Below are 25,843 nucleotides of genomic sequence, written 5' to 3' on the forward strand. Positions count from 1 at the left end.
GCGTAGCATAAAGACGCAGCATCGGATCATCCTGAGCGATCATCGGGCAACCGAGTTACCTGCAAACTTAATTTGCGTCACAGATGCCAAAAAAAATCTGTGTTGGAAAGTGCTGACACTGGTTTCAGCAGTCCCACATATTGTGCAGAACTCCGCTTTGGGAAATGCTTCCTATTCCCACAATCTGTTTTTGACCAGCTGTTGTTTGACTAGTGTCACCCAGAATATGTAGAGTCTGTCTCGCTGACATTTCACCCTATACTGTGCGAGCGCTGCTGAAGGTCAGCTGTAGAACTGAATGAATGAAGTCACTGTGGGGTAAAGGCTGTTGCAGCAGTTGTCTGCTAGGTAAATGATTGAATAGGGAATGAGTGTGGTAGCATTTTACAATACAGTGTGGATGAGGTTATATTGGTGCGGTTGTTTTGGCATGAAGAATACGGTCTCAAAACTAAAGCTGCATACACACTATAAGATTATCTTTCCAATCTGGTTGGTTGAAATAAAAATGTCTCACAATGTCTGGGAACAATTGCAATAAGCCATTTGCGCCTAAAAGCTGAAATGTGGACACCAAAAACATTTGCATAAATTGGTTAAATCAAAAGCATTTCACATTTTTTTTTTTCCATGATTGGGATCAAATTGCCATTGGACAATATAAAACCAATTCAGACCTGGTTGCCGTGGCGAGAAGGAGGTCATTGCTGGCAACAGCAGCCCTCCCACCCAACGGCCAGGCAACGTCTGTGTTATCCGGGGCACTCCCAGTAACGGTTGGTGTTCCGCCTCCAAAAGCCTGGCGCTTGTCAGTCAACTTGGGAATGGCCAATTGCTGTCACAAGATGGCTCGTGAATGTGCACAGCGGAGCATGTGCGGCCGTTCGATAATCGCAATGATGAATTGGGGGTACGCAAATGTCATTGTGCTGCATCACCGGACACAAGGTTGGCCAAAATATCATAGTGTCCGTTATAGCACCCTGCACCTACCAAAACCTGTGCTGTTCCTATTTCCTGCTTGTGGTGTCCTCCTCTGCTGTGGCGCTCCTAGCACAGACTGGTCTGTAGCTTAGTGCTGAGATACAGACCAGCCTGTGGAAGGGGCACAATAGCAAAGGGTGACACCCCTGGCAAGAGGGAGGAACTGCACAGGTTTTGAAAGGTGCAGGGCACTACAATGAATACTAATAGTGTATTCCCAGCTGTGCAATGGTTTATTCACCTGTAAATTAACACTTGTTGAAATAGCTGAATGTTAAAGGCTAATGTCACACTGTGGATGTTATTCATAGTATTGTTGTCCATCTAAACCACTCATAAGTGCCAGCCCTACACATCCGTGACCCTGTTCTGCTGCTTCCTGTATGATTATACTGTGTTATACTGAAGCAGCAGTCCTCAGAGCTGTGACCTGCACGTAACTTTCCACATTCCCCATCAGGCGTCCCAGAGGACTTTGCACCATTGCTTGCTGTGCCTCAGGAGGTGTGTGCAGGAATCTTTCTGACCTCTCACTTACGTGCACCCAGCAAACAGATCTTACAGGTTCTAGCCAGTTGTTGTTTTTCCCTGTCGGTATTCTTTGCAAACAGAAATCCACTTCTACAAGTGCTACAAATATGTTAGACCTTTTCACTCTAGATCACATTTATTGTTGCATTTTTCTGGTTCCCCCAGGGGTCTTCTCTGGTGCTTTACATCTTACATACATAGCAGTGTCGGTGCATCGATGGCGACTTTACCACATCTTACATGCACAGCAGTGTCAGCGCGTCGATGGCGACTTTCCCACATCTTACATGCACAGCAGTGTCGGTGCATCGATGGCGACTTCCCCGCATCTTACATGCACAGCAGTGTCGGTGCATCGATGGCGACTTTCCCACATCTTACATGCACAGCAGTGTCGGCGCATCGATGGTGACTTTCCCACATCTTACATGCACAGCAGTGTCAGCGCGTCGATGGCGACTTTCCCACATCTTACATGCACAGCAGTGTCGGTGCATCGATGGCAACTTCCCCACATCTTACATGCACAGCAGTGTCGGTGCATCGATGGCGACTTTCCCACATCTTACATGCACAGCAGTGTCGGTGCATCGATGGCGACTTTCCCACATCTTACATGCACAGCAGTGTCGGTGCATCGATGGTGACTTTCCCACATCTTACATGCACAGCAGTGTCAGCGCGTCGATGGCGACTTTCCCACATCTTACATGCACAGCAGTGTCGGTGCATCGATGGCAACTTCCCCACATCTTACATGCACAGCAGTGTCGGTGCATCGATGGCGACTTTCCCACATCTTACATGCACAGCAGTGTCGGTGCATCGATGGCGACTTTCCCACATCTTACATGCACAGCAGTGTCGGCGCGTCGATGGCGACTTTCCCACATCTTACATGCACAGCAGTGTCGGTGCATCGATGGCAACTTCCCCGCATCTTACATGCACAGCAGTGTCGGTGCATCGATGGCGACTCCCACATCTTACATGCACAGCAGTGTCAGCGCGTCAATGGCGACTTTCCCACATCTTACATGCACAGCAGTGTCGGCGCATCGATGGTGACTTTCCCACATCTTACATGCACAGCAGTGTCGGTGCATCGATGGTGACTTTCCCACATCTTACATGCACAGCAGTTTCGGTGCATCGATGGCGACTTCCCCACATCTTACATGCACAGCAGTGTCGGCGCATCGATGGCGACTTTCCCACATCTTACATGTAAATGATGGGGAGAGGACGGGTAGGGAATGGGTCGTTGTTCGTTTTATTTGTGGACCCGTATTGCCCGCTATTACGGTTCACTTGCGGGGGTGCCACTCAAGGTAACTAGGAGTATACAGAAAACTGTGACGGCACAAAGAGTAGTGCCAGGAAAATACGTTACGCTGTTAGAGTGCACACTGTTTGTTTGTATTTTTCACTGTATTGTGGTCTGAGTTTGTAATAAAATTTAACTTTTAATAAATTTGCTTTAAAAGGATTTCCTCTTTATTTTTATTCCTTTATATTCATGGGGAAAAAAAGAGGATTGGGTTTTCTAGGTGAAATATAGAATTAAAATTGTTTACATTTAGACATGGTGCTCATACAAGGAAACGAAATGAGAGGGTGTATAAGAATAGAATGTTTAAAACAAAAGAATGTTAGAGTCCGTAGTCTGCTGCACTTGATTTGATTTTTTCAATGTTATAATTTTGTTGCAGGTATTCTCTGGGTCTTATTGTGTCTATGCACCGTTGCCTGTAATTGGCTTTGCCCAGCTACCTGTGTAAATGTATCTGGTACACGAGTGTAAGCTGATTTTTAATGTTGCCACTATTGTTGGCTTTTTTAGTTCAGCATATTTCTTTATTACAGAGGTAGGTGTGTGTGCTGGTTATTTTTATAATTGGGGTTGTGTCACCTCCTTAGATCTCTAGAGGTTCTGTTAGCCCCAGTTGGTCATTGTATATCGGGGTTTTGTAGTATACAGAGTTTTGGAAAAAGAATTATTTTAATGGAATTCTGTGTGTGGTTTTTACTTATATTTATAGCCTTTTAGGCTTAACTTGCACAGTCAGTTTTGGTGGGTCTATCTTTGTTTTCCCTCCGTGTGTATTCTGACGTCGCACCGGGGGTCCCCGCCTGGATCGGCAGTTGAAGCCCTGCTGCGGTTTATAATCACAGGTTTTATTGGGTTTTTGTTACAGTGATTCTCCCACCAAAATTCCACATGTATGCATCTGTTGTTACTTATTGGCACATATTATATTCAAATACTTATTTAGCACTTATTTGCAGGTCTTGGCTGGTATACCATGTATCGTTCTTATAAATTGTATCAATTGCTACCACGTTGTATCATTTAACTATAACAGTTATATCCTGTCTGAATTGGTAGTTTAGGATTTTAATTTACAGTCTCCTGTTCTAGGAGAGTGTTAGTATTGATACTCTGTGCTTAGATCTTAGTATACCCAGCTCTATGATGTCATTTTATCTGCGCATTTATTTGCCAGGTTTATACCCTATGCAGGATGAATTGCAGTCCCTTGATTGGGTAAGGGTTAACATTGATTGTCTGTGTGTCCACACAGATTTATTCTATGTGCGCTTGCTGTTTTTATAAGTAAGTTTCCAAAACACTTTATTCCTGCTCTGTATTAGTTGCAGGTTTTTATTTAATGCATATACACTTTAATTTACTATTATGTATGTACATGAGTTTCTATCACTGTGGATAAGTAATACTCTGTGTATGCGCATATCGCTGGCTATCTCCACTATGGGTGGATATATTGCCACTGCTTGTCCCCACAAACACGCCTTGTTCCTCTAAGTACAAGTAGTATACATTGTTATAACATTGTTATTGATATCATTTAGTGCAGCTAGAGGTCGGGCTCTAACAGCTCGACGTGCGTTTCACCTAACAAGGCTTTTTCAAGACCCATTGACACAACCCCAATTATAAAAATAACCAGCACACACACCTACCTCTGTAATAAAGAAATATGCTGAACTAAAAAAGCCAACAATAGTGGCAACATTAAAAATCAGCTTACACTCGTGTACCAGATACATTTACACAGGTAGCTGGGCAAAGCCAATTACAGGCAACGGTGCATAGACACAATAAGACCCAGAGAATACCTGCAACAAAATTATAACATTGAAAAAATCAAATCAAGTGCAGCAGACTACGGACTCTAACATTCTTTTGTTTTAAACATTCTATTCTTATACACCCTCTCATTTCGTTTCCTTGTATGAGCACCATGTCTAAATGTAAACAATTTTAATTCTATATTTCACCTAGAAAACCCAATCCTCTTTTTTTCCCCATGAATATAAAGGAATAAAAATAAAGAGGAAATCCTTTTAAAGCAAATTTATTAAAAGTTAAATTTTATTACAAACTCAGACCACAATACAGTGAAAAATACAAACAAACAGTGTGCACTCTAACAGCGTAACGTATTTTCCTGGCACTACTCTTTGTGCCGTCACAGTTTTCCACATCTTACATGCACAGCAGTGTCGGCGCACCGATGGCGACTTTCCCACATCTTACATGCACAGCAGTGTCGGTGCATCGATGGCGACTTCCCCACATCTTACATACACAGCAGTGTCGGCGGCGACTTCCCCACATCTTACATGCACAGCAGTGTCGGCGCATCGATGGCGACTTCCCCACATCTTACATACACAGCAGTGTCGGCGGCGACTTCCCCACATCTTACATGCACAGCAGTGTCGGCGCATCGATGGCGACTTCCCCACATCTTACATACACAGCAGTGTCGGCGGCGACTTCCCCACATCTTACATGCACAGCAGTGTCGGCGCATCGATGGCGACTTCCCCACATCTTACATGCACAGCAGTGTCGGCGCGTCGATGGCGACTTCCCCACATCTTACATGCACAGCAGTGTCGGCGCGTCGATGGCGACTTCCCCACATCTTACATGCACAGCAGTGTCGGTGCATCAATGGTGACTGTAATGAGGGCACAATGCCCTGTTCTGGGTTAGCGGCTGTGACAGCTATAGGGGACCTCCGTGTCTGTGGCTACTTTGTTGCCGGAAGGTGCCGGGTTGGATGTTGTGTTCTGCATTACATGGATTGAGCGCTACGGTCATTTGGTCTACAGCATGATGGTTGACAGTCATTAGGTCGACATGGGAAAAGGTCGACAAGGTTCTAGGTCGAGAGGTCATTAGTTTGTCAGTGTCTAGGTCGACAGTCAAAAGGTTGACATGGGGTTTTTCCCCTTTTTTTTGAGCCGACAGGCGGTATTTCATGCCCTACCATCCACTAGGGTGTGGTGGAAGAATAAAATAGTGTGCCGAGCGTAGCATTGCGGGTGCAGTGAGCGCGGTGCACGTTAAACGGTGTCCATGTCGACTGTGTTCACATTCGGGTATAAAAACAGTGACACCCCATGTTGAATTTTTGACTCGAACTAATGTCCTAATGACCTATCGACCTAGAACCATGTTGACCTAATGGGGTCGACCGAATTGCTGTTGACCATCATGATGTAGACCAATTGATCCCAACCCGTTTTAAGGGTATGCGTCAAAGGATAGACAGTCAATAGGTCAACATATGCAAGGTCGATGTGTCACCCAGGGTTATAATGTCAACAGATCGACCACTGTTGGTCGACACATTAATAAGGTCGTCTTGTTCAAAAGGTGTCCATCTTCTTTATGTCAGCACAGTACTTGTGTCGACCTTTGGACCATGTTAGTGTACTCTTTTTGCTTACAGGGTGGTGGTGGTGGGGGGGGGGTGAACAATTCATGATGACCTTTTCATTTGTTGACAAATGCAATGTCGACCTTTTGCTTGTGCTTACCTAATGATCATGCCGACCAATGGTGGTTGACCTGTTGGTCATCCACCTAATGGATGTTGACCCAAGGTCCTGATCTTGTCTTAGTACAGCGAAAGTCTGCGGTTTTATAGAACTGAAAAAGAAGTAATACAATGAGAATTCCCCTCCCGGTGATTCAGGTATCTGGAAGACGTGTGATTCTATTGGTAATAGGGTCGTCCCTCTCATGTTTGTTAGTCGGTAGGACACCGTGTTGGTCGTTCAAAGGGGGAGTTAGTGTTTTTTTTCTGGGCGTCTGATGGAGCTAATGGACCATTGAGTGCGTGGTATACTGGTCCCCCAACCGTCACAGACATTGCCCATCGCCCATAATGTCAGTAGGAGTTGTAACTACATTTAGTAACCAGTAGACGATGTGAGATAAGCGATTGTGTATTGTAACAATCCCATGGGAGAACTGAGATCACATTGCTCAGAGTAGGCCCCCTTACACTTGTGAGATTTTTTCAGATTTTTCCCAATTCAGATTGATTGGGCCAATTTATCTGACAAAATCTGATGTGCCTGATGCTGTAGGACCCAATGCACACTGGTTCTAACCAAGAGATTGTTCCTCCTGCACATAGGATAAATCTTGAGTCAGTCAGTCCCTCAGACAAGTGAAAGGGAGCCTTATATCATGATTGTGTCCAATTAAACTCCCCGGCAGTCCTTGGTGGTTTTTGGACACACAATGTACTCACAATCTGTCATACAACCAGTCATACAATCCATCTGCTGCATGATTGTATGATTGAAGCTTCATTTAAATAGGGGGCTGGCCTACTAGGATCAAAAGGATAGTAGTACCAGAAATCCATCTCTTTTTTTTTTTTTATTTACAAGTTGCCAGCAACTACCAATCTGCTCACATCTGCTGTGTTATGTAGGGTACACACCACGACGACCCACTCACGATGCACATTGTGAGCGGGTCGTCAGTGTCTCGTCCGACCTGCTCACGGTGACGCAGGGGGGCACGACCCGCTCACGATGTGCACCGTGAGCGGGTCCGATCCGATGGCGACCCGCACCCGGCTGTATGGTCGTCATTGAGATCCTACCTGCAGCAGGTAGGATCTCAATAACGACCGTCCGACCCGCGGGACCGCGCATCGGATCGGTATCGGTCCACACCAGGTCAGAAAAGGGCCCAATCAGCACACAATCTACATCCAATTGATCGGAATTGGATCTAGATTGTGGGGATCGGACCCTAGTCGTCCTGGTGTGTACCCGCATTATGCCATTATTAAATAGCCCGAATGCAGCAATCCGCTGAAATTTGTTTTCAGCCTCCCGCTCATCTAAGGCTTGGAAACTTCTGTGGCTCCCAGCATCTTCACTGCCACGGGCCACCCGGAAGCTGCACCTCTTCTCTGCTAGTCAGGGAGAGAGTGTCACATGACTCTGGTTGTATGAGCCATCTAAAGACAGATTGCATGTGCTTAACAGCACATGCAATGTGTGCCCCCAATCCCAACTCATCTGATGTGCAGCACCTCAGATCAGAGGACCAATCCTCCAATCTCCCGGAGCCGGCATTGTATGATTTTGTGCACACAATCTGCATACAATCCATTACGATTGTATGATTTGTTTCAATGTCTTTCTGATGTATGGCCACCTTAAGGGGGCCTTAAACATCATATGGGACTGGAGTCATTAATTCTTTCCCTATCTTCTCTGCCAGTAAATGCTGGAAACACTGGCCAGACAGTGGCTAATGGGGCGTAGACACTGAGCGATGTCAGGGCATTATCTAATGCCCCTTTCCCACTGCAGGCTTTACACGTGTCAAATTTTTTAGCCTTTTTAAACGGCTAGAGCTGCAGTGGGAAAGCTCCAGGTTGCTTTACACGGGTAACAAATACCGGTTTTTGTTACCCGTGTAAAAAGCAGTGTTTTTAACGTGTAAGAGACGTTTTTTCGGCAGTGGGAAAGGGGTAGCCCTTACACGTTAAAAAAAAAACGGCATGGGGTCCCCCCCCCACTGCCGTAACCAGCACCAGGCTGAAGGAGCCGGGGCTGGTATTAAAAAAATCAGGAAACCCGACAAATAGGGGTTCCCTGATTTTTTACAACCAGCCCCAGGCTCCAGGTCCGGGGCTGGTTCCCAAAATACGGGGGACAAAATGACTAGGGGTCCCCCGTATTTTAAGAACCAGCCCCAGGCACAACCAGCCGGCAGGGTAATGCCACAGCCGGGGGACACTTATGATATAAGTTCCCGCGGCCAAAGCATTAACCCTACCGACCAGTCAGCCTGGCCAGGGGCCCTGGGGGAGTGGGGACCCCCCCAATAAAGGGGTCCCCCCCCTCCAGGACTTACCTGACCAGGCTGAAGCCTGGTGCTGTCCTCGATGCCCCTGGGCGGTGGGCATCGAGCTGATGGTATGGTGTAAAAAATAGAATAAAAACCATTGTCTTTTACTGGTGAACTATGAGTCCCAGCAAGCCTCCCCCGCAAGCTGGGACTTGCAAAGACCTTACCTGGACTACGTCGCGCTGGGACAGGTGAGTATGGTTTCCTTCCACAGCTTCCCAAATGGATTTCTTCGGACTCCGGACCGCCGACGCCGTCGCCAACAGGGATGCTGACATGGATACAGACGCCGACACGGACCAGGACATCAGGACCAGGGCTACCTACGGGCTCAAGATAGGTAAGTATCAGTATGTATGTGTTATGTATGTATTAAACTTTTATTTTTCACGTGTGTCAGTGTGTTTATTTAACTCTTTCTTTTACTGTGGAACTACAAGACCCAGCGGGCCCTTTAATGCCCCGCAGGCTGGGACTTGTGGTTCTCCAAGTCCCAGCTTGCGGGGGAGGCTTGCTGGGACTCATAGTTCACCAGTAAAAGACAATGGTTTTTATTCTATTTTTTACACCATACCATCAGCTCGATGCCCACCGCCCAGGGGCATCGAGGACAGCACCAGGCTTCAGCCTGGTCAGGTAAGTCCTGGAGGGGGGGGACCCCTTTATTGGGGGGTCCCCACTCCCCCAGGGCCCCTGGCCAGGCTGACTGGTCGGTAGGGTTAATGCTTTGGCCGCGGGAACTTATATCATAAGTGTCCCCCGGCTGTGGCATTACCCTGCCGGCTGGTTGTGCCTGGGGCTGGTTCTTAAAATACGGGGGACCCCTAGTCATTTTGTCCCCCGTATTTTGGGAACCAGCCCCGGACCTGGAGCCTGGGGCTGGTTGTAAAAAATCAGGGAACCCCTATTTGTCGGGTTTCCTGATTTTTTATTACCAGCCCCGGCTCTTTCAGCCTGGTGCTGGTTACGGCAGTGGGGGGGACCCCACGCCGTTTTTTTTTTTTTAAATTCTCCCCCCCCCCCCCCACTATCTTTACACTGCTTAAACGGGTTTTAAAACGGGTAAGTGGGAATGTGACAAAAACAGCTTTTAAACGGTAATTTACCGTTTAAAAGCTGCAGTGGGAAAGAGTCTTTATGGCTCTTCCCCGTTTAAAAAAACGGGTCATTACCCGTGTAGGCAGTGGGAAAACAGCATTAGTCAGGGGTGTCAAAACTTTTTGCGACGAGGGCCAGATTTGGTAAGGTGAAAATGTGTGGGGGCCGACCATTCAGCCTGACATTCTTTGAATCATTTATCACATCAGAATGGTCCCCCACTCTGCCCCCATTCACTTTATGTCCCCCAGCCTGCCCCTTCACTGTATATTCCCCTGCCTGCCCCCATTCACTGTATGTCCTCCACTCTGCCCCCTTCACATTATATTCCCCTGCCTGACCATCCTTCTCTGTACGTCCCCCAGCCTGCCCCTCCTTCACTGTATGCCCCCCATTCACTGTATGTTCCCCACTTTGCACCCATTCATTCTGTCCCATAGCTTGCCCCCCCCTCTTCTCTAAATGCCGGGGGTTGGACACACACTATACCGAAAGCCGCCAAACACATCTGTCTGTGGCGACCGGCACCTCCTCACTGCTGCAGACAGCAAGGTAACGGCGCACTCGCGGAGACCCAACCTTTAGTGTCCTGTGCTGTGCATCCTGCATCTGATGCTTTTCCTGCTTCTGGCTGGATGTGTAGTTTCACAACAGCTGGAGGGCCACAGTTTGGACATCTTTGACCATGATGACCTAATGAATGTGTCGTCCTTTTACCTGTCGACCTTTTAACTGTAAACCTTGGTTGTATCGATGCTGTGATTCATACCCCACAGTACAGTTCACTTGTTCCACGTTTTCTCATGTTACAGCCTTATTCCAGAATGGAATAACTTCATTTTTTTTTTTCTCTCAAATTTCTTCACACGATACCCCTATAATGACCACGTGAACAAAGTTTTTTGGGGAGATTTTTGCAAATGTATTAAATATAAACTAAGAAATCCCATGTACATAAGTATTCACAGCGTTTGCTCAATACTTTTTTGGTGCACCTTTGGAAGTCTATTGGAACATGATCCCACACGCTGAATTTATTCCATTTCAGAAGAAGGCTGTAACATAACAAAATGTGGATAAAGTGAAGCGCTGTGAATACTTTCCGTATGTACTGTATGTACGCACCCCTAACTTGTTACTTTATTATAGAACTAGTTACTACATAAAGGCCCTCATACACCCTGCAATATGGGCTCAATAACAGGAGCCCAAATTGCAGGAGACTGACCGCAGGTCCGATGCGTGGTCCCGTGCGCATCACACCGCAGCCTGCGACTCACAAGCACGCTCTTGGATTGGCTGGGACCGCATGCGATATATTGTATGTGATCCTGCCGCCTGGGAAGGTCCCTGCGCAAGGTGGGATCACCAGCGTCTTTTCTCCGGAGTATATGGGGCCTTAACAGTAATGTCAGCGCCGGCGGTTGCACGGCCCGAATGCAGCAACAATTGAATTGCTCCATCAGCCGCCTTGCCGTTACCCTGTATGTTGATGGCTCATGGATGGTGTCCATATGTTTGTACAGGAGTGTCATTAATGGACATCAGTGTCCAAACTTCTGTCAGTGCGGCTATATTACACATTCCAGGATGGTCACATGTCCCCCCGGTAAACAGGATCACTGACCTCATTGATGCTTCTACGCCCCTCGGGAATAATGAGCTTGTGTCCTACATCTGAAGACCGCTCCGGAGTCACTCTCTGGCTCAGAGCGATGCACAGTTACCTCTCACATAATGTGCCCGGGAGTCTGGCAGGGAACCTGGCAATTGGGGTTAGATTATTCTCTTGCTCGTTACCACATGTGCTGCACTGATGCTGTACTGCACTCACACATACAGGAATTAAGCATGACCCCACCACCACCACCACCACCACTACCACTACTAATCAGTTTAGTAAATTTACGTAGTTTTCGATGATGCTCCATTTGTTTCATCCAGACGAAGAATCGGCAAGTGGATTGAATAGGGCGAATCAGATTCACCCAAAAAACGGGTGAAAATTTCAGATTTTTCACCTGGCAAAGATTTTGCCCGAGATTTTTTCATTTTTTGGAAGTCTAGTAAATTTTCTCCGGTTTACCTAAGTGCGTGGTTTTATAAGCAAGAGATGTTGCCTGCCGCAACCAATCCGATTCGAGCTATTACAGGCATGTCCAAACTACGGCCCTCCAGCTGTTGTGAAACTACAAGTCCCATCATGCCTTTCCACAGTTGTGCTATTAGGGAATGCTAAAACTATTGCAGTGCATGCTGGGATGTGTAGTTTCACAACAGCTGGAGGGCCACAGTTTGGACATGGCTGTTCTAGAAGGTAAATGATACGTAGATTCTGGTTGCTATGCACAACATTTCCTCTAAAAACTCACACTTTAGTAAATTAGGGGGACATTTACCAAAATGGATTCGTAGAAAAAAGGTGTATTCGTAGGGAGAAATACACCTTTTTTTTTACGAATTTGTATTTTCGGGATTTACAATCTCAAAAATACAACAATTCGTAGTCCTAAAGATGGAACATTCGTATTTGTATTTACAAATACGAATGTCTACACCATCGATAGGATACGACAGAAATGACCATTCAAAAGAATGGTGGTTTCTGATTTACTAAGCAGCCGTACTGATAATACGGCTGCTTAGTGGTGTAAAACAGGCATGCAAATACGACAGGAAAATAGAACACCATTTTCCTGTTCTATTTGCTTTAAGCCTGCACGGATCAGTCAGATCCGTGCAGGCTTCAGTGTAAAAAAAAATAGAAAAATTAAATAAAAAAAAAAAAAAAACGGCGTGGGGTCCCCCCCACAGCCGAAACCAGCACCAGGCTGAAGGAGCCGGGGCCGGTAATTAAAAATCAGGGAACCCGACAAATAGGGGATCCCCGATTTTTATCAACCAGGCTCCAGGTCCGGGGCTGGTTCCCAAAATACGGGGGACAAAATGACTAGGGGTCCCCCGTATTTTAAGAACTAGGCACAACAAGCCAGCAGGGTAATGTCACAGCCGGGGGACACTTATAATATAAGGTCCCGCGGCCAAAACATTAACCCTACCGACCAGTCAGCCTGGCCAGGGGCCCTGGGGGAGTGGGGACCCCACCAATGAAGGGGTCCCCCCCCTCCAGGACTTACCTGACCAGGCTGAAGCCTGGTGCTGTCCTCGATGCCCCTGGGCGGTGGGCATCGAGCTGATAGTGGTGTAAAAAATAGATTAAACTATTGTTTTTTACTGTGGCACTACAAGTGCCAGCAAGCCTCCCCAGCAAGCTGGGACTTGGAGAACCACAAGTCCCAGCCTGCTGGGCATTAAAGGGCCCGCTGGCACTTGTAGTTCCACAGTTAAAAAAATAGTGCACAAAACACACTGACACACTTTTAAAATAAAACTTTAATACATCCATTACACACATACTAATACTTACCTATCTTCTTCCCGTAGGTAGCCCTGGTCCTGATGTCCTCCGGTCCTGTGTCGGAGTTCCTCTTCATGTCGACGTCCTTCTTGAAGTCGACGTCCCTGTCGGCGATGGCGTCCGGTGTCCGGGTCCGACGAAATCCATTTGGGAAGCTGTGGAAGGAAACCATACTCACCTGTCCCAGCGCGACGTAGTCCAGGTAAGTGTCTTGGCAAAAAAACAAACCGAACACCCCGAATCCAGCCGGACAGCAGGGAGCCGCACGGTGTTTACATCGTGCGGCTCCGCCTCCCGAATGCCGCTATTGGCCGCCTTGCGGCCTAGCGGACAATCAGGAGCCGCTAGGCCGCAAGGCGGCCAATAGCGGCATTCGGGAGGCGGAGTCGCACGATGTAAACAAACACCGTGCGTCTCCGTGTCCGGCTGGTTTCGGGGTGTTCGGTTACTTTTTTTGCCAAGACACTTACCTGGACTACGTCGCGCTGGGACAGGTGAGTATGGTTTCCTTCCACAGCTTCCCAAATGGATTTCGTCGGACCTGGACACCGGACGCCATCGCCGACAGGGACGTCGACTTCAAGAAGGATGTCGACATGAAGAGGAACGCCGACACAGGACCGGAGGACATCAGGACCAGGGCTACCTATGGGAAGAAGAAAGGTAAGTATTAGTATGTGTGTAATGGATGTATTAAAGTTTTATTTTAAAAGTGTGTCAGTGTGTTTTGTGCACTATTTTTTTAACTGTGGAACTACAAGTGCCAGCGGGCCCTTTAATGCCCAGCAGGCTGGGACTTGTGGTTCTCCAAGTCCAAGCTTGCTGGCACTTGTAGTGCCACAGTAAAAAACAATAGTTTAATCTATTTTTTACACCACTATCAGTTTGATGCCCAGGGGCATCGAGGACAGCACCAGGCTTCAGCCTGGTCAGGTAAGTCCTGGAGGGGGGGGACCCCTTCATTGGGGGGGTCCCCACTCCCCCAGGGCCCCTGGCCAGGCTGACTGGTCGGTAGGGTTAATGTTTTGGCCGCGGGACCTTATATTATAAGTGTCCCCCGGCTGTGACATTACCCTGCTGGCTGGTTGTGCCTGGGGCTGGTTCTTAAAATACGGGGGACCCCTAGTCATTTTGTCCCCCGTATTTTGGGAACCAGCCCCGGACCTGGAGCCTGGGGCTGGTTGTTAAAAATCGGGGATCCCCTATTTGTCGGGTTCCCTGATTTTTAATTACCGGCCCCGGCTCCTTCAGCCTGGTGCTGGTTACAGCTGTGGGGGGGACCCCACGCCGTTTTTTTTTTCATTTATTTATTTTTCTATTTTTTTTTTTACACTCTGCACGGATCTGACTGATCCGTGCAGACTGCTAGAAATAATTTGTATTGGCAGCCGTATATACGGCCGCTAATACGGATGGTTACACCATCGGAGGGTTACAAAGCAGTCGTATCTGACTGCTTTGTAACTGACCCTCCGGAACACGAGTTTGCATACGACTCAAACAGTCGTATGCAACCGTAGGGAAAATACCAATACGAAAAACTAGGTTTTTCATATTGGTAAATTTCCCCCTTAATCCCTAAACTTACAATTGAGACACACACACACACACACACACACACACACACACACACACACACACACACACACACACACACACACTGAATGTTAATATACCTAAAATAAATTTTGACATGTGACAGTTACATACAGATGTGACTCACGTTACATTCCTACCCACAGTCACAAGTAAGGATGCCAATCCCGGGGCATTTTTTCCATCCCGGAATTGGCATCCCATATAAAAATAAATGTCTAAACATTCGTCCATGTTGTCATGACTAAAATTGATTAGATCTAAAATGCTCTATCGTTTTCGTCAAGAAACCAAATTTTTTGATTGATTTATCCGATCATTCTGTGTGTGCGTGCGCATAATAGTGTTTGACCTAGAGAGTGTTCAGGATTTCCAGGGAAATTGGGTGACCGATGTGGGCATATGGTTTTTTAACTATCACAGTCTACAATCCTTTAGCAGCATAAATAAATGAAAATGTTAGCGGCTATGCAAAATTCCATTTTTATGTATTCTATGTATGTTTCATGGTATGACCTGGGAGAGATTTACTAAACAGCAGGTTTTCAGAGCCTTTAGTTTTTGGCGTGGTTGACCGTTGCATGTAAAACTACATTAGGCTATTTGCATTCATTGCTACTGTCATTTTACATCAACGGATAAAGCCGCAGGTAATGGTCATCAATGACAACATGCCGAATGCACGTTTTCTTGGGTCTTTGAAAGAATATTAATGCTCTTTTACCTCTGACTGGGGATCTTCTAATTGAAACAGGATAGTGTACTGTACATGGTATTTGATAATGCACAAAACAGATAGGATAGCCAGGTGACTGTAGATGTGGGACAGGTTGAGTGCCATCTAGTGCTCAATGTATAATATGACTGATCTGCTGGTTTATTACTGTATATGAGAACTCTGTGCTCTCTTTGTTTTGTAGTGCAACAGAATGGAGTAAGGCACAGCTCCTATACAGCCTCCCGGAAACACTTGTACATTAATAAGGATACTAAAGTCATATGCCAGGGTTTCACTGGAAAGCAGGTACGTCTTATATTACTGTTATCACTGTGTTTACATAAACAGCATGCTTGCTGCACAGATGGGTATGTCACATCTACAGGGTGTTACTTCACTTTAAACCAGGCTTCTAGCACAGTGTGGTCTGTATATCAGCATTGATATGCAAACCAGACCTGTGCTAGAAACACCACAGCAGACCGCGACATCCCAGGCAGGGAACAGGAGCGGCATGGGTTTTCAAAGATGGTGGGAGCTAGAATGAACACTAAATGAAAGCATCGCGAAAATATATGGTATTGTTTACGTCACCTGCGGAATTGTAAGACTTTGAGTGTAGTCAGACCAGGGGTGCGGATATTGGACTGGACATTAGTGTTTTGTTGACAGCAAGCTGAAAGGCTAGATAAGTTCTCCAATATCAAGGCAATAGTCCAAGTAGGTGTCCTCCAGTGCTGTATAGCAGTGCAAATATCAATGTATGTGATTTAATACCAAGCTGTATATTGGGGGATGACAGATGTGAGGTGGGGAATGGAGGCAGCAGGAAGCCACAGACTGAGAGTTATATAGTGTGAGGAGCAGGGTCCCCAGCAGCACAGATTATATCAGGAGATGAGTGTTATTGAGGACAGAGCTGCATGTGACAGGGGCAGTGACATGATATGAGGAGGGGAATGTAGGCAGCAGGAAGTCACAGACTGTGTTATATAGTGGGAGGAGCAGGGTCCCCCAGCAGCACAGAGTATATCAGGAGATGGGTGATGTGTCAGTGAGGACAGGGCTGCATGTGACAGGGGCAGTGACATGATGTGAGGAGGGGAATGGAGGCCACAGCCACAGACTGAGAGTTATATAGTGGGAGGAGCAGGGTCCCCAGCAGCACAGAGTATATCAGAAGATGGGTGATGTGTCAGTGAGGACAGGGCTGCATGTGACAGGGGCAGTGACATGATGTGAGGAGGGGAATGGAGGCAACAGCCACAGACTGAGAGTTATATAGTGGGAGGAGCAGGGTCCCCAGCAGCACAGAGTATATCAGGAGAGGAGTGATGTGTCAGTGAGGACAGGGATGCATGTGACGGGGGCAGTGACATGATGTGAAGAGGGGAATGGAGGCAACAGCCACAGACTGAGAGTTATATAGTGGGAGAAGCAGGGTCCCCAGCAGCACAGAGTATATCAGGAGATGAGTGATGTGTCAGTGAGGACAGGGCTGCATGTGACAGGGGCAGTGACATGATGTGAGGAGGGGAATGGAGGCAACAGCCACAGACTGAGAGTTATATAGTGTCAGGAGCAGGGTCCCCAGCAGCACAGAGTATATCAGGAGATGAGTGATGTCAGTGAGGACAGGGCTGCATGTGACGGGCAGTGAGGGGAATGGAGGCAGCAGGAAGCCACAGACTGAGAGTTATATAGTGGGAGGAGCAGGGTCCTCAGCAGCACAGAGTATATCAGGAGATGGGTGATGTGTCAGTGAGGACATGGCTGCATGTGACAGGGGCAGTGACATGATGTGAGGAGGGGAATGGAATTTAGTGGAAAGAGCAGAGAATCAGGGAGATTGTGGTGTCAAATACACATCTAACGGAAAAGACGTTCCTGCCCTTAGCTTAACTTAAAGCTGTTCATACATTAGCTGCTGAGAAGCCGGATCCACAAGCTCACACCTGAGGTGTCCTGTATTTGGAGCACTTTGGTTATCCAGATATCTCTGCAGAGGATTTGGGAGAACACAATCGGGTCCCCGTGTACCACAATCGGGTCCCCGTGTAACACACGTTACCCATAGAAGTATTTTCATAAGTCGTAGAATTGATAGACATGATGACATAAGGGTGTGAAGAGAACATGTTGGACCCGGGGAAGGGGATACATTGGGGTCTGGCTGTACTCTCTCCTAAATGTGTGTTTCCTCTTCAGGGCACGTTTCACAGCCAACAGTCTCTAGAATACGGCACAAAGTTAGTTGGGGGGGTGTCACCCGGCAAAGGCGGCAGCACCCACCTTGGCTTACCAGTTTTCAACTCTGTGTTAGAGGTAAGTGACCCTGACGGACGCCACCTACCGTGCGGTACCAGTGATTTACCACTTTGATGTAACATACATAGGATTCTATTCCATCCTTTCCATGTTTCCTCCACAGGCTAAGACAGCGACCGGTGCCACCGCCTCTGTTATATATGTGCCACCCCCCTTTGCTGCTGCCGCTATCCATGAAGCTATTGATGCCGAGGTGCCTCTTGTAGTATGTATCACCGAAGGAATCCCCCAACAGGACATGGTACGGGTAAAACACCGGCTTCTCCGTCAGCCCACCACTCGGCTCATCGGCCCTAATTGTCCCGGAGTCATCAATGTGAGTCTACAGCTTTATGGTACATGGGCGAGATTAGTGTATAGAAACAGAGGGCTGATTTTAATGTTTGCAAGGCATATAGGTTGTTGCTGATGTTTTTGCAAAACACACTTAATTTGCATATGCCCTCCCACAAAGAGGATGAGGTCAATGGGATAAACCATTGGAAGTACGGACACTATCGAGAATGCCGCCACACACTGCAGGAGGTCGGGATTTTTTGACAAGACCTGCAGATAGGCTAGACTTACCCCAATATTTGTAAAATGTTCAGGTACAGATATAGCTGCAATAATCGGCGCTAGCGCCCGCATGACGCAGACTCGGATGCGGGCGCTATCCGTGACTCGGATGCGCTATTCTGCTCTTCAATGAGCCTCGAGTAACACTTCGCCGCGTGTCTTGCGTTCGACATGGCCGACGCTCTCTGTATGTGGCTATAGATATATTTGGATATTAGTAAATTCCTGATCCCAATGTCAATAAAAAATATATATTTATTATATTCTAGAAAGAAATTGTTCCAGACAAACACGATCACATTAGAAAAAAAGAAAGATGCTGTCTCTTTAAAAACACATTTTAAGAATAGGACACAGTCCAGCGGTACATTTTTCCAACAGGTCCTCACTAGGCTGAACGGGGTGGGAAAAACAATATAAAGTTCGTACCTCCACTCCCGTATTTGGCAGATTTTTAGCTGCGTCTCTTAGCCGCAAACAAAGGTGGTGTAACATAACTCGCCTCCTCCCCGCTGCAGCCGTGGTCCAGGCTTCCAGCGGTGCACGTGGGACAGGTCTGTTGTCCGGCTTCTGTTTTTTTAGCTGGTTTCCAGCGGTACAGGCAAAGAAACAAATCGGTACTTGTGTAGTTTCACGGCGCCTTGCGGGGCTCGCTTCGCTCGCCCACGCTGCGAGCTTGGTGGCTCGCTACGCTCGCCACGCTATTTAAAATCAACTCCATGCCAACATGGATAGTGGAGGTATGACCTATCCATATTGGCATGGAGTGAAGTTACTTTTTTTTACATAGTTTGTGGTGAGCGTAGAACCCGGAAGTAGCACGGCGCCATGAAACTACACAAGTACCAACAAATCTTGTACTAGTGGGACCCGTATGGAATGATCCTCCAGGACCTGAATATATCGGATGTGTCACAACCCAATGAATAAAATAAGGGGTGACCGCATCCACCCGCTGCCAATGCATTTGAATCCGCTTAGGGATCTTTTTCATTCCATACGGGTCCCACTATTACAAGATTTGTTTATTTTCCTGTACCGCTGGAAACCGGCTAATAAAAATAGAAGCCGGACAACAGACCTGTCCCACGTGCACCGCTGGAAGCCGGGAGGAGCCGAGTTCTGTTACACCACCTTTGTTTGCAGCTAAGAGACGCAGCTAAAAATCTAAAGACTGTCAAATACGGGAGTGGAGGTGCGAACTTTATATTGTTTTTTCCCTTCCCGTTCAACCTAGTGAGGACCTGTTGTAAAAATATGCAGCTGGACTGTGTCCTATTCTTAAATGTGAGTTTAAAGAGACAACTTTCTTTTTTTCTGATCGTGTTTGTCTGGAACAATTTGGTTCCAGAATATAATAAATATATTTTTATTCACATTGGGATCAGGAATTTACTAATATGCGTACATCAGACCAAAGCGCCTATATAATTCACCCTGCATATCCTTTTTTTTCATGCCAAATATTGATTGCTGGATGATTTAAACCAGCAGGAGGTATAACATAGGCTGCTGGGAGAGGCACATTTGATTTAATCACACACCCCACAGAGTAGGGGTTAGACACTGCCTGACGCAGAACTCGGGAGGAGTTGGCAAGAGCCGAATTTCGCCCCATGTAATGGCGCCCGTTTTAAGGAGTCCAATAATTCCAAGGCAAATTTGGATGTTGGTTTTCTTATACACTGAAGATTATATCTTGATATGCTGTGACATAAACCCTGCGCAGAATGTCACTCGTTACCATGTCACATCTGTACTATACCCTGAGAGGGACACCCCCCCCCCCCCCCCTCCTCCTCCTGCCTCACCCGCCTGGTGGCACAGATGGGATGAGATGAAACTAGATCAGAATAAGGCCCATTGGCCAGCCTGATGATTTACCTAGATAGGCTGTATGGATACGCCTGCAAGGGACAACTGATATATATAACGGTTATTGTCCTGACTATTGTTTAGTGGCATCATATTGTTCAATTTGCCGACATGCTGTTTCTTGCTGTAGACTTTTATCTTGCTTACTTTGTTTCAATGCATTTCTAGCCTGGAGAATGTAAAATCGGGATCATGCCAGGCCACATCCATAAGAAAGGGCGAATTGGTAAGTACCTAAGTCAGTGACTGTTATTGTGACTCGTTATATCTGTCACCTTTCCCTGGTGTGTGTGTGTGCGGGTCTCACAATACTATGTTCATCACACTTACTGCTGCAATGGATGTCTTTCTGGTGCTTCTGTCTACCTGCGATGGTGGCCGGGCAGGCTTTGGGCTAATCGTATCAGTAACAACCCAGCAACACAACAAGAAAGCCAAGTACATTCACACCAAGTACATCCTTTCCAATAGTTATCACCTCGTCCGGCTTGGCTATGGCTAGGAGCAGAAGTTTGATCATCTCCTGCTCTTGTCACTGTCGGATTATCTGGGTCTCATCCAGTGTTGGATACAAAATTTGCCAGCAACTCTTTTAATTTCTTGTCTCTTTGGTGCAGCTGCCCATGATTTATACAGTAGCTAATAATAAAAGCGGGTACTCACAGTTCGATTCCATATTCAAGTCAATTAGATTTGGTCTGTTCGACCTGTTCTGAAGTTTTTTCTACTTCTTTTCGATTTTCTCTATTTTCCTTTCGATTTACTATCCGATGTGCACTGTGCAGTTTCAATTCGATCGCCGTGTTCCTGATCCTTAAGGCAGGAGATTGAATCTGAATCAAATGCAGCAGAGAACACAAGAATTGTACTATCTTCTATTCGATTTCCACTAGACGGTCTGGCCTACAAAGACTTTTCTTCTATTCGATTTCCACTATACGGGAGCGCGCATTGGGATCGAATCTGCATTGAGTGCTATTAAAAGCATATGATTTTGCTTCTATTAGCAAGATCAAATAAAATTATTATTATTTTTTTTTAAGTTGTGCTCCTAGGATTGAAAGTTGTTCTGTTTAGATCAAGCATAAACCCACCAGCTCATCTGATAGATCCCACAAATGTCCCAACTATTTAACTTCCAGAACACTTTTGGTCAGATCAGTCTTCATTGGATGCACAATGAAATTATTGAGCCAGAATTGACCATATATAACTGAGGTGAGGGTGCACTTAAGAGCAAGTTGCCAGAAACATAGTTGGTAATTGTCCATTCTATTTTGTTGAGCACGCTACAGGCGGCGCTTGTTCCGTACGTTTGTGTGCGCCACCTGTGCTCTTAGTTATTGCTTTTTGTGTTAAACTTATTTTTTAATCATATGGAATATCTTTAGTGGGTCGGAGGACTACATTTTCGAAGTGTGGTTTATTTAGACCACCCCTAGGGTCCAGCAGCCTGCCGAGGCGTCTCCGCGCGGCGCCTGCCGAGGCGTCTCCGCGCGGCGCCTGCCGAGGCGTCTCCGCGCGGCGCCTGCCGAGGCGTCTCCGCGCAGCTGTAGAAAACAAAGAAAGTGTACCAATAACAGCACTACCCTTAATACATTCTCTCACAGAGGACTACTCTGCAAGTCAGCTGTATTTAGGGTAGTGTTGGTTTGGCAATCACTAATAAGGCGCTAATTACAGATGTCGCGCCTGTCAGCCAGCATGAACTACAGTATCGCCAGATCTCCTGAGCTGGTGCAGGCTGGCGGACAGCAGCTCCATCTGACAGGGACGTTCGAGCATCTCACATGCTCGGGCATCCCAGTCAGCACGGCAGTGGGCAGCGGGTTCCCTGCCCATCTCTGCTTCAGGGAGAAGGGGGTGCAGGCATCTATGGGGGAGGACGGGGTAGCCGGTGGAGGGCGTCTGGTAAATGGCAATGGGTTCGCCAGGAGAAGCTCCAATGTGAGCTGCTCCACTATGTGTGCTACAACTTTAAAGTACCCCGGTATCCACGTGTCGGCAGAAACTTGTCCAGGTAGCGCGTGCAGGGACCCGTCCAGGTAGCGCCTGCAGGGACCCGTCCAGGTAGCGCCTGCGGGGACCCGTCCAGGTAGCGCCTGCGGGGACCCGTCCAGGTAGCGCGTGCGGGGACCCGTCCAGGTAGCGCCTGCGGGGACCCATCCAGGTAGCGCGTGCGGGGACCCGTCCAGGTAGCGCGTGCGGGGACCCGTCCAGGTAGCGCGTGCGGGGACCCGTCCAGGTAGCCCGTGCGTGGACCCGTCCAGGTAGCGCCTGCGGGGACCCGTCCAGGTAGCGCCTGCGGGGACCCGTCCAGGTAGCGCGTGCGGGGACCCGTCCAGGTAGCGCGTGCGGGGACCCGTCCAGGTAGCGCGTGCGGGGACCCGTCCAGGTAGCGCGTGCGGGGACCCGTCCAGGTAGCGCGTGCGGGGACCCGTCCAGGTAGCGCCTGCGGGGACCCTTCCAGGTAGCGCCTGCGGGGACCCTTCCAGGTAGCGCCTGCGGGGACCCTTCCAGGTAGCGCCTGCGGGGACCCTTCCAGGTAGCGCCTGCGGGGACCCGTCCAGGTAGCGCCTGCGGGGACCCGTCCCTTTTAAAACTGCTAGAACCATGTTTTAAAAGTCACCTAGCACTATAGTGTAAATAGTCACAAATAATAAAATACTATTTGCATTTGGTATGCTTATTACAGTACTGGTTTTATACAGTGAGGTACAGGCCCTAGGTGTTGGGTAGGGGAGAGGGGGATAAAGGGGGGGGGGGGGTAGGTTTAGGTATCAGGTAGGTAGGATGGGTTACGGTAAGTATACTTACCCACCCCCTGTCGGGATTGTCATAATAGCGATGCTGCTGTCGGTCTTCTGACTGCTGGCCTCCCGAATGCTGGTCCTGTGTATGTGTTCCACAGTAACATGTGGCTACTTTCAGGGTTATCCCTACACTGGGGTGCATCGCAGTACAGCAAGTAGCTGGCAGTACATAGGAAATATGAATGTGACGGTTTCTATATGGACACCGAAACAACGGTGCGTAACATAAGTGTCTCATTATTACCGGTTCTTGATAAACCAACAGTAATTGGGTCAAACTTGTGCTCAACCTGCAAAAGGTCGGCATTACACTGATTGACAAAAGTGTTATTTTATTCATTTTCTTTCACGTTTTTTATTATTTACCATTCACATGGTATTAGACACCTGTGTAGACCGTTCTCATGTCGACCTTTTTATTCGATTGACATGCTGTTAACTGACGACCTCTTTCTGGTCAACCCGATGGTCCACGCCCCTTCACTGCTGTTCTATTACCATCGGTAAAGTGCAGCTGAATATTTGGTCCGTATATACATACATTATATGTAACGGAATGAAGACATATATCGAAGACGGCTCTAGAGCTGCAATGGTAGATGGGACATTTATTATTATTATTAATAATATATTGTTGTACTTTTTTTGATTTATTTTATATTTGTATTTACTTTTTTCCTTATTTGTCTCATTATTAGATTTTGTTTATATCTTTAAATAATTTTTGATCCTCTAGTTTTATTAAAAATGTCATTTATACAAATAATAGTATAAAAATATTTTGTTAAATATTTTTTTATTTAAATGTTTTTTTTATTTTTTTAACTATTATTATTATTATTATCCATATTTGATCTAGAATATTTATTAATAATACAAATATTAACCACTTGAGTGGTATGCCCGGATACAGCCTGCAGCGGGCTATCCTAGAAAATTTCCAGGCATGCCACTAAAATGAAGGTGTGTGCCATTGGTGTCCAGGGTTGCACCACTGGCACATCACCTGTCCAGGGACCCCCCCAGTGGCCGCTCTGATCTTCCCTCCCATCAATCCCCCTCAGCTCCGGTGGTTGTATGCCGGAGCTCACCTGCCCCCGCAGCCATTAGTTCTAGTAATAAGCACGCGGCAGGCTCGGGGGATGTTCGTGGGGGACTCGGTATTTCGGGAGTCCTACCGAGCCGCCCCGAACATCCCCGAGCCTGCCACCTATTATGATCGGCCACTGGGGCAGCGAAAGGACTCAGGAGCTCCGGCGTACGGCGCTGGAGCAGAGATGAGAGGGAGCGACTGGAATGAGAGATGCAGGGGGTGGCCCACAGCTCTGTGGTTGGTTTTGTTGGGGCAGGACATACCCGCCCTGGTAGGTTTGTCCTACCCCAGCAAAACCCACCACTCAAGGGGGTTAATATTAGATTAACGATTTTGTTTTATTTAAAAAGAAAATATTTTTTTATTATTTATTATTCATAACAATACACATACTGGTATAATAATGATATTTTTTAAATATTTTTATTTAAATACTTTTTGTATCCTATATTATTACTATTATTATTATTATTATTATTATTATTATTGTAATGTTAGGTGCCCCACTGCACCCGACATGCATAACAAGGGGACCATATGGAATAAATGTGCTGCTGCCCCTTCAGTGCACATACTGTACTGCAGTTGTGGAGAGTGCAGGTCTTCCCACAGCTCCTATTTTTATATATAGAATATCTGACAGAAGCATAGCTCTCCTGCTGGAATGAAATATACACAGAGAGGAAGCGGCTGTGCTGTATTTATGGCCTCCAGCGAACACCTCTAAATGCACCTAGGTTTTTCATCAGAGAAGAAAGTCCTCTTCATGAGGAGTTATTGTGTCCTTGCGGTACCATCTCCTCTTCCCCTCGTTTTTATCCTGCAGCACAAAGAGGATAAACAAGAGTGATTGTTGTCATTTAGGGAGTGCGGTATTTATGGTGTCGCCGTACCCGGCACAAGCATATACAGGGCCCCCTTTATGTGTTTCATCATTCAGTGCCAGCCCACACAGCAGCCACAGGAATTAGTGTATGCAGGAATAACTGTCCAGGATGCCTTCTGAGGCTTATAACCTCTGGCTGGGCCACACATTATATACCCTGACTCTGTAATAAGTACAAGCCATGCATATGATCAGCAAAACAGACGCTCCCTATTCAATGCCGTCATTATCGACCGCTTTGACGCGGGATCACGGCAGAACGGGCCGACTTCAGAAGCTGTCGGGCCCGTTGTGGCGATAACGGCCGTGGATTGTCGTTATTCGAGCCGCAGATCGACAATCCACAGCCGTTTTCGCAGCCACGCCCCCTTTGCGCCCATCCGCAGGCGGGACATTGAATCCCGTCTGTCCTTATGCGGTCGATCTGATCGCAAACGGGCCCGGATCACGGCTGTCGGCGGGGATCGACAGCCGTGATCCCAGATTGCTTACCCCCCCATAATGCGGTCACACGGTTGTCACCGCATGTCAGTTGTGGCCATGCGGTGGATGCACACGCTCTACCAGACAGCGCCTGTCACGCCCACCTTAGTTCTCGGCGGCTTGAATTCGGATCTATCTGTCTGGCAAATTTATCTTTCAGACTGAACCATTGAACTAACAACCGCTGCGCACGCGGATAGGTAAAATAGGCCTTATTAAGCTACTGTACAGTTATATCTTTATGGAAGTCACGAAAAGGTT

At 47.2% G+C, this 25,843-nt stretch overlaps 1 protein-coding gene across 1 annotated transcript in view; it reads left to right on the plus strand.

Annotated features, from left to right (window-relative positions):
* Positions 1 to 25,843, plus strand: part of SUCLG1 (succinate-CoA ligase GDP/ADP-forming subunit alpha) — a 51,538-nt gene that overhangs the window by 924 nt on the left and 24,771 nt on the right. Inside the window, exons 2-5 of the mRNA XM_083179987.1 lie at positions 15,749 to 15,852; positions 17,755 to 17,871; positions 17,978 to 18,190; positions 20,476 to 20,533. Of these exons, the coding sequence (XP_083036113.1) occupies positions 15,749 to 15,852; positions 17,755 to 17,871; positions 17,978 to 18,190; positions 20,476 to 20,533 (492 nt within the window). The remainder of the gene's footprint in view (positions 1 to 15,748; positions 15,853 to 17,754; positions 17,872 to 17,977; positions 18,191 to 20,475; positions 20,534 to 25,843) is intronic.

This window comes from Crinia signifera, chromosome 1, assembly GCF_055691185.1.
Source record: "Crinia signifera chromosome 1, ASM5569118v1, whole genome shotgun sequence".
Lineage (NCBI taxonomy): Eukaryota > Metazoa > Chordata > Amphibia > Anura > Myobatrachidae > Crinia > Crinia signifera.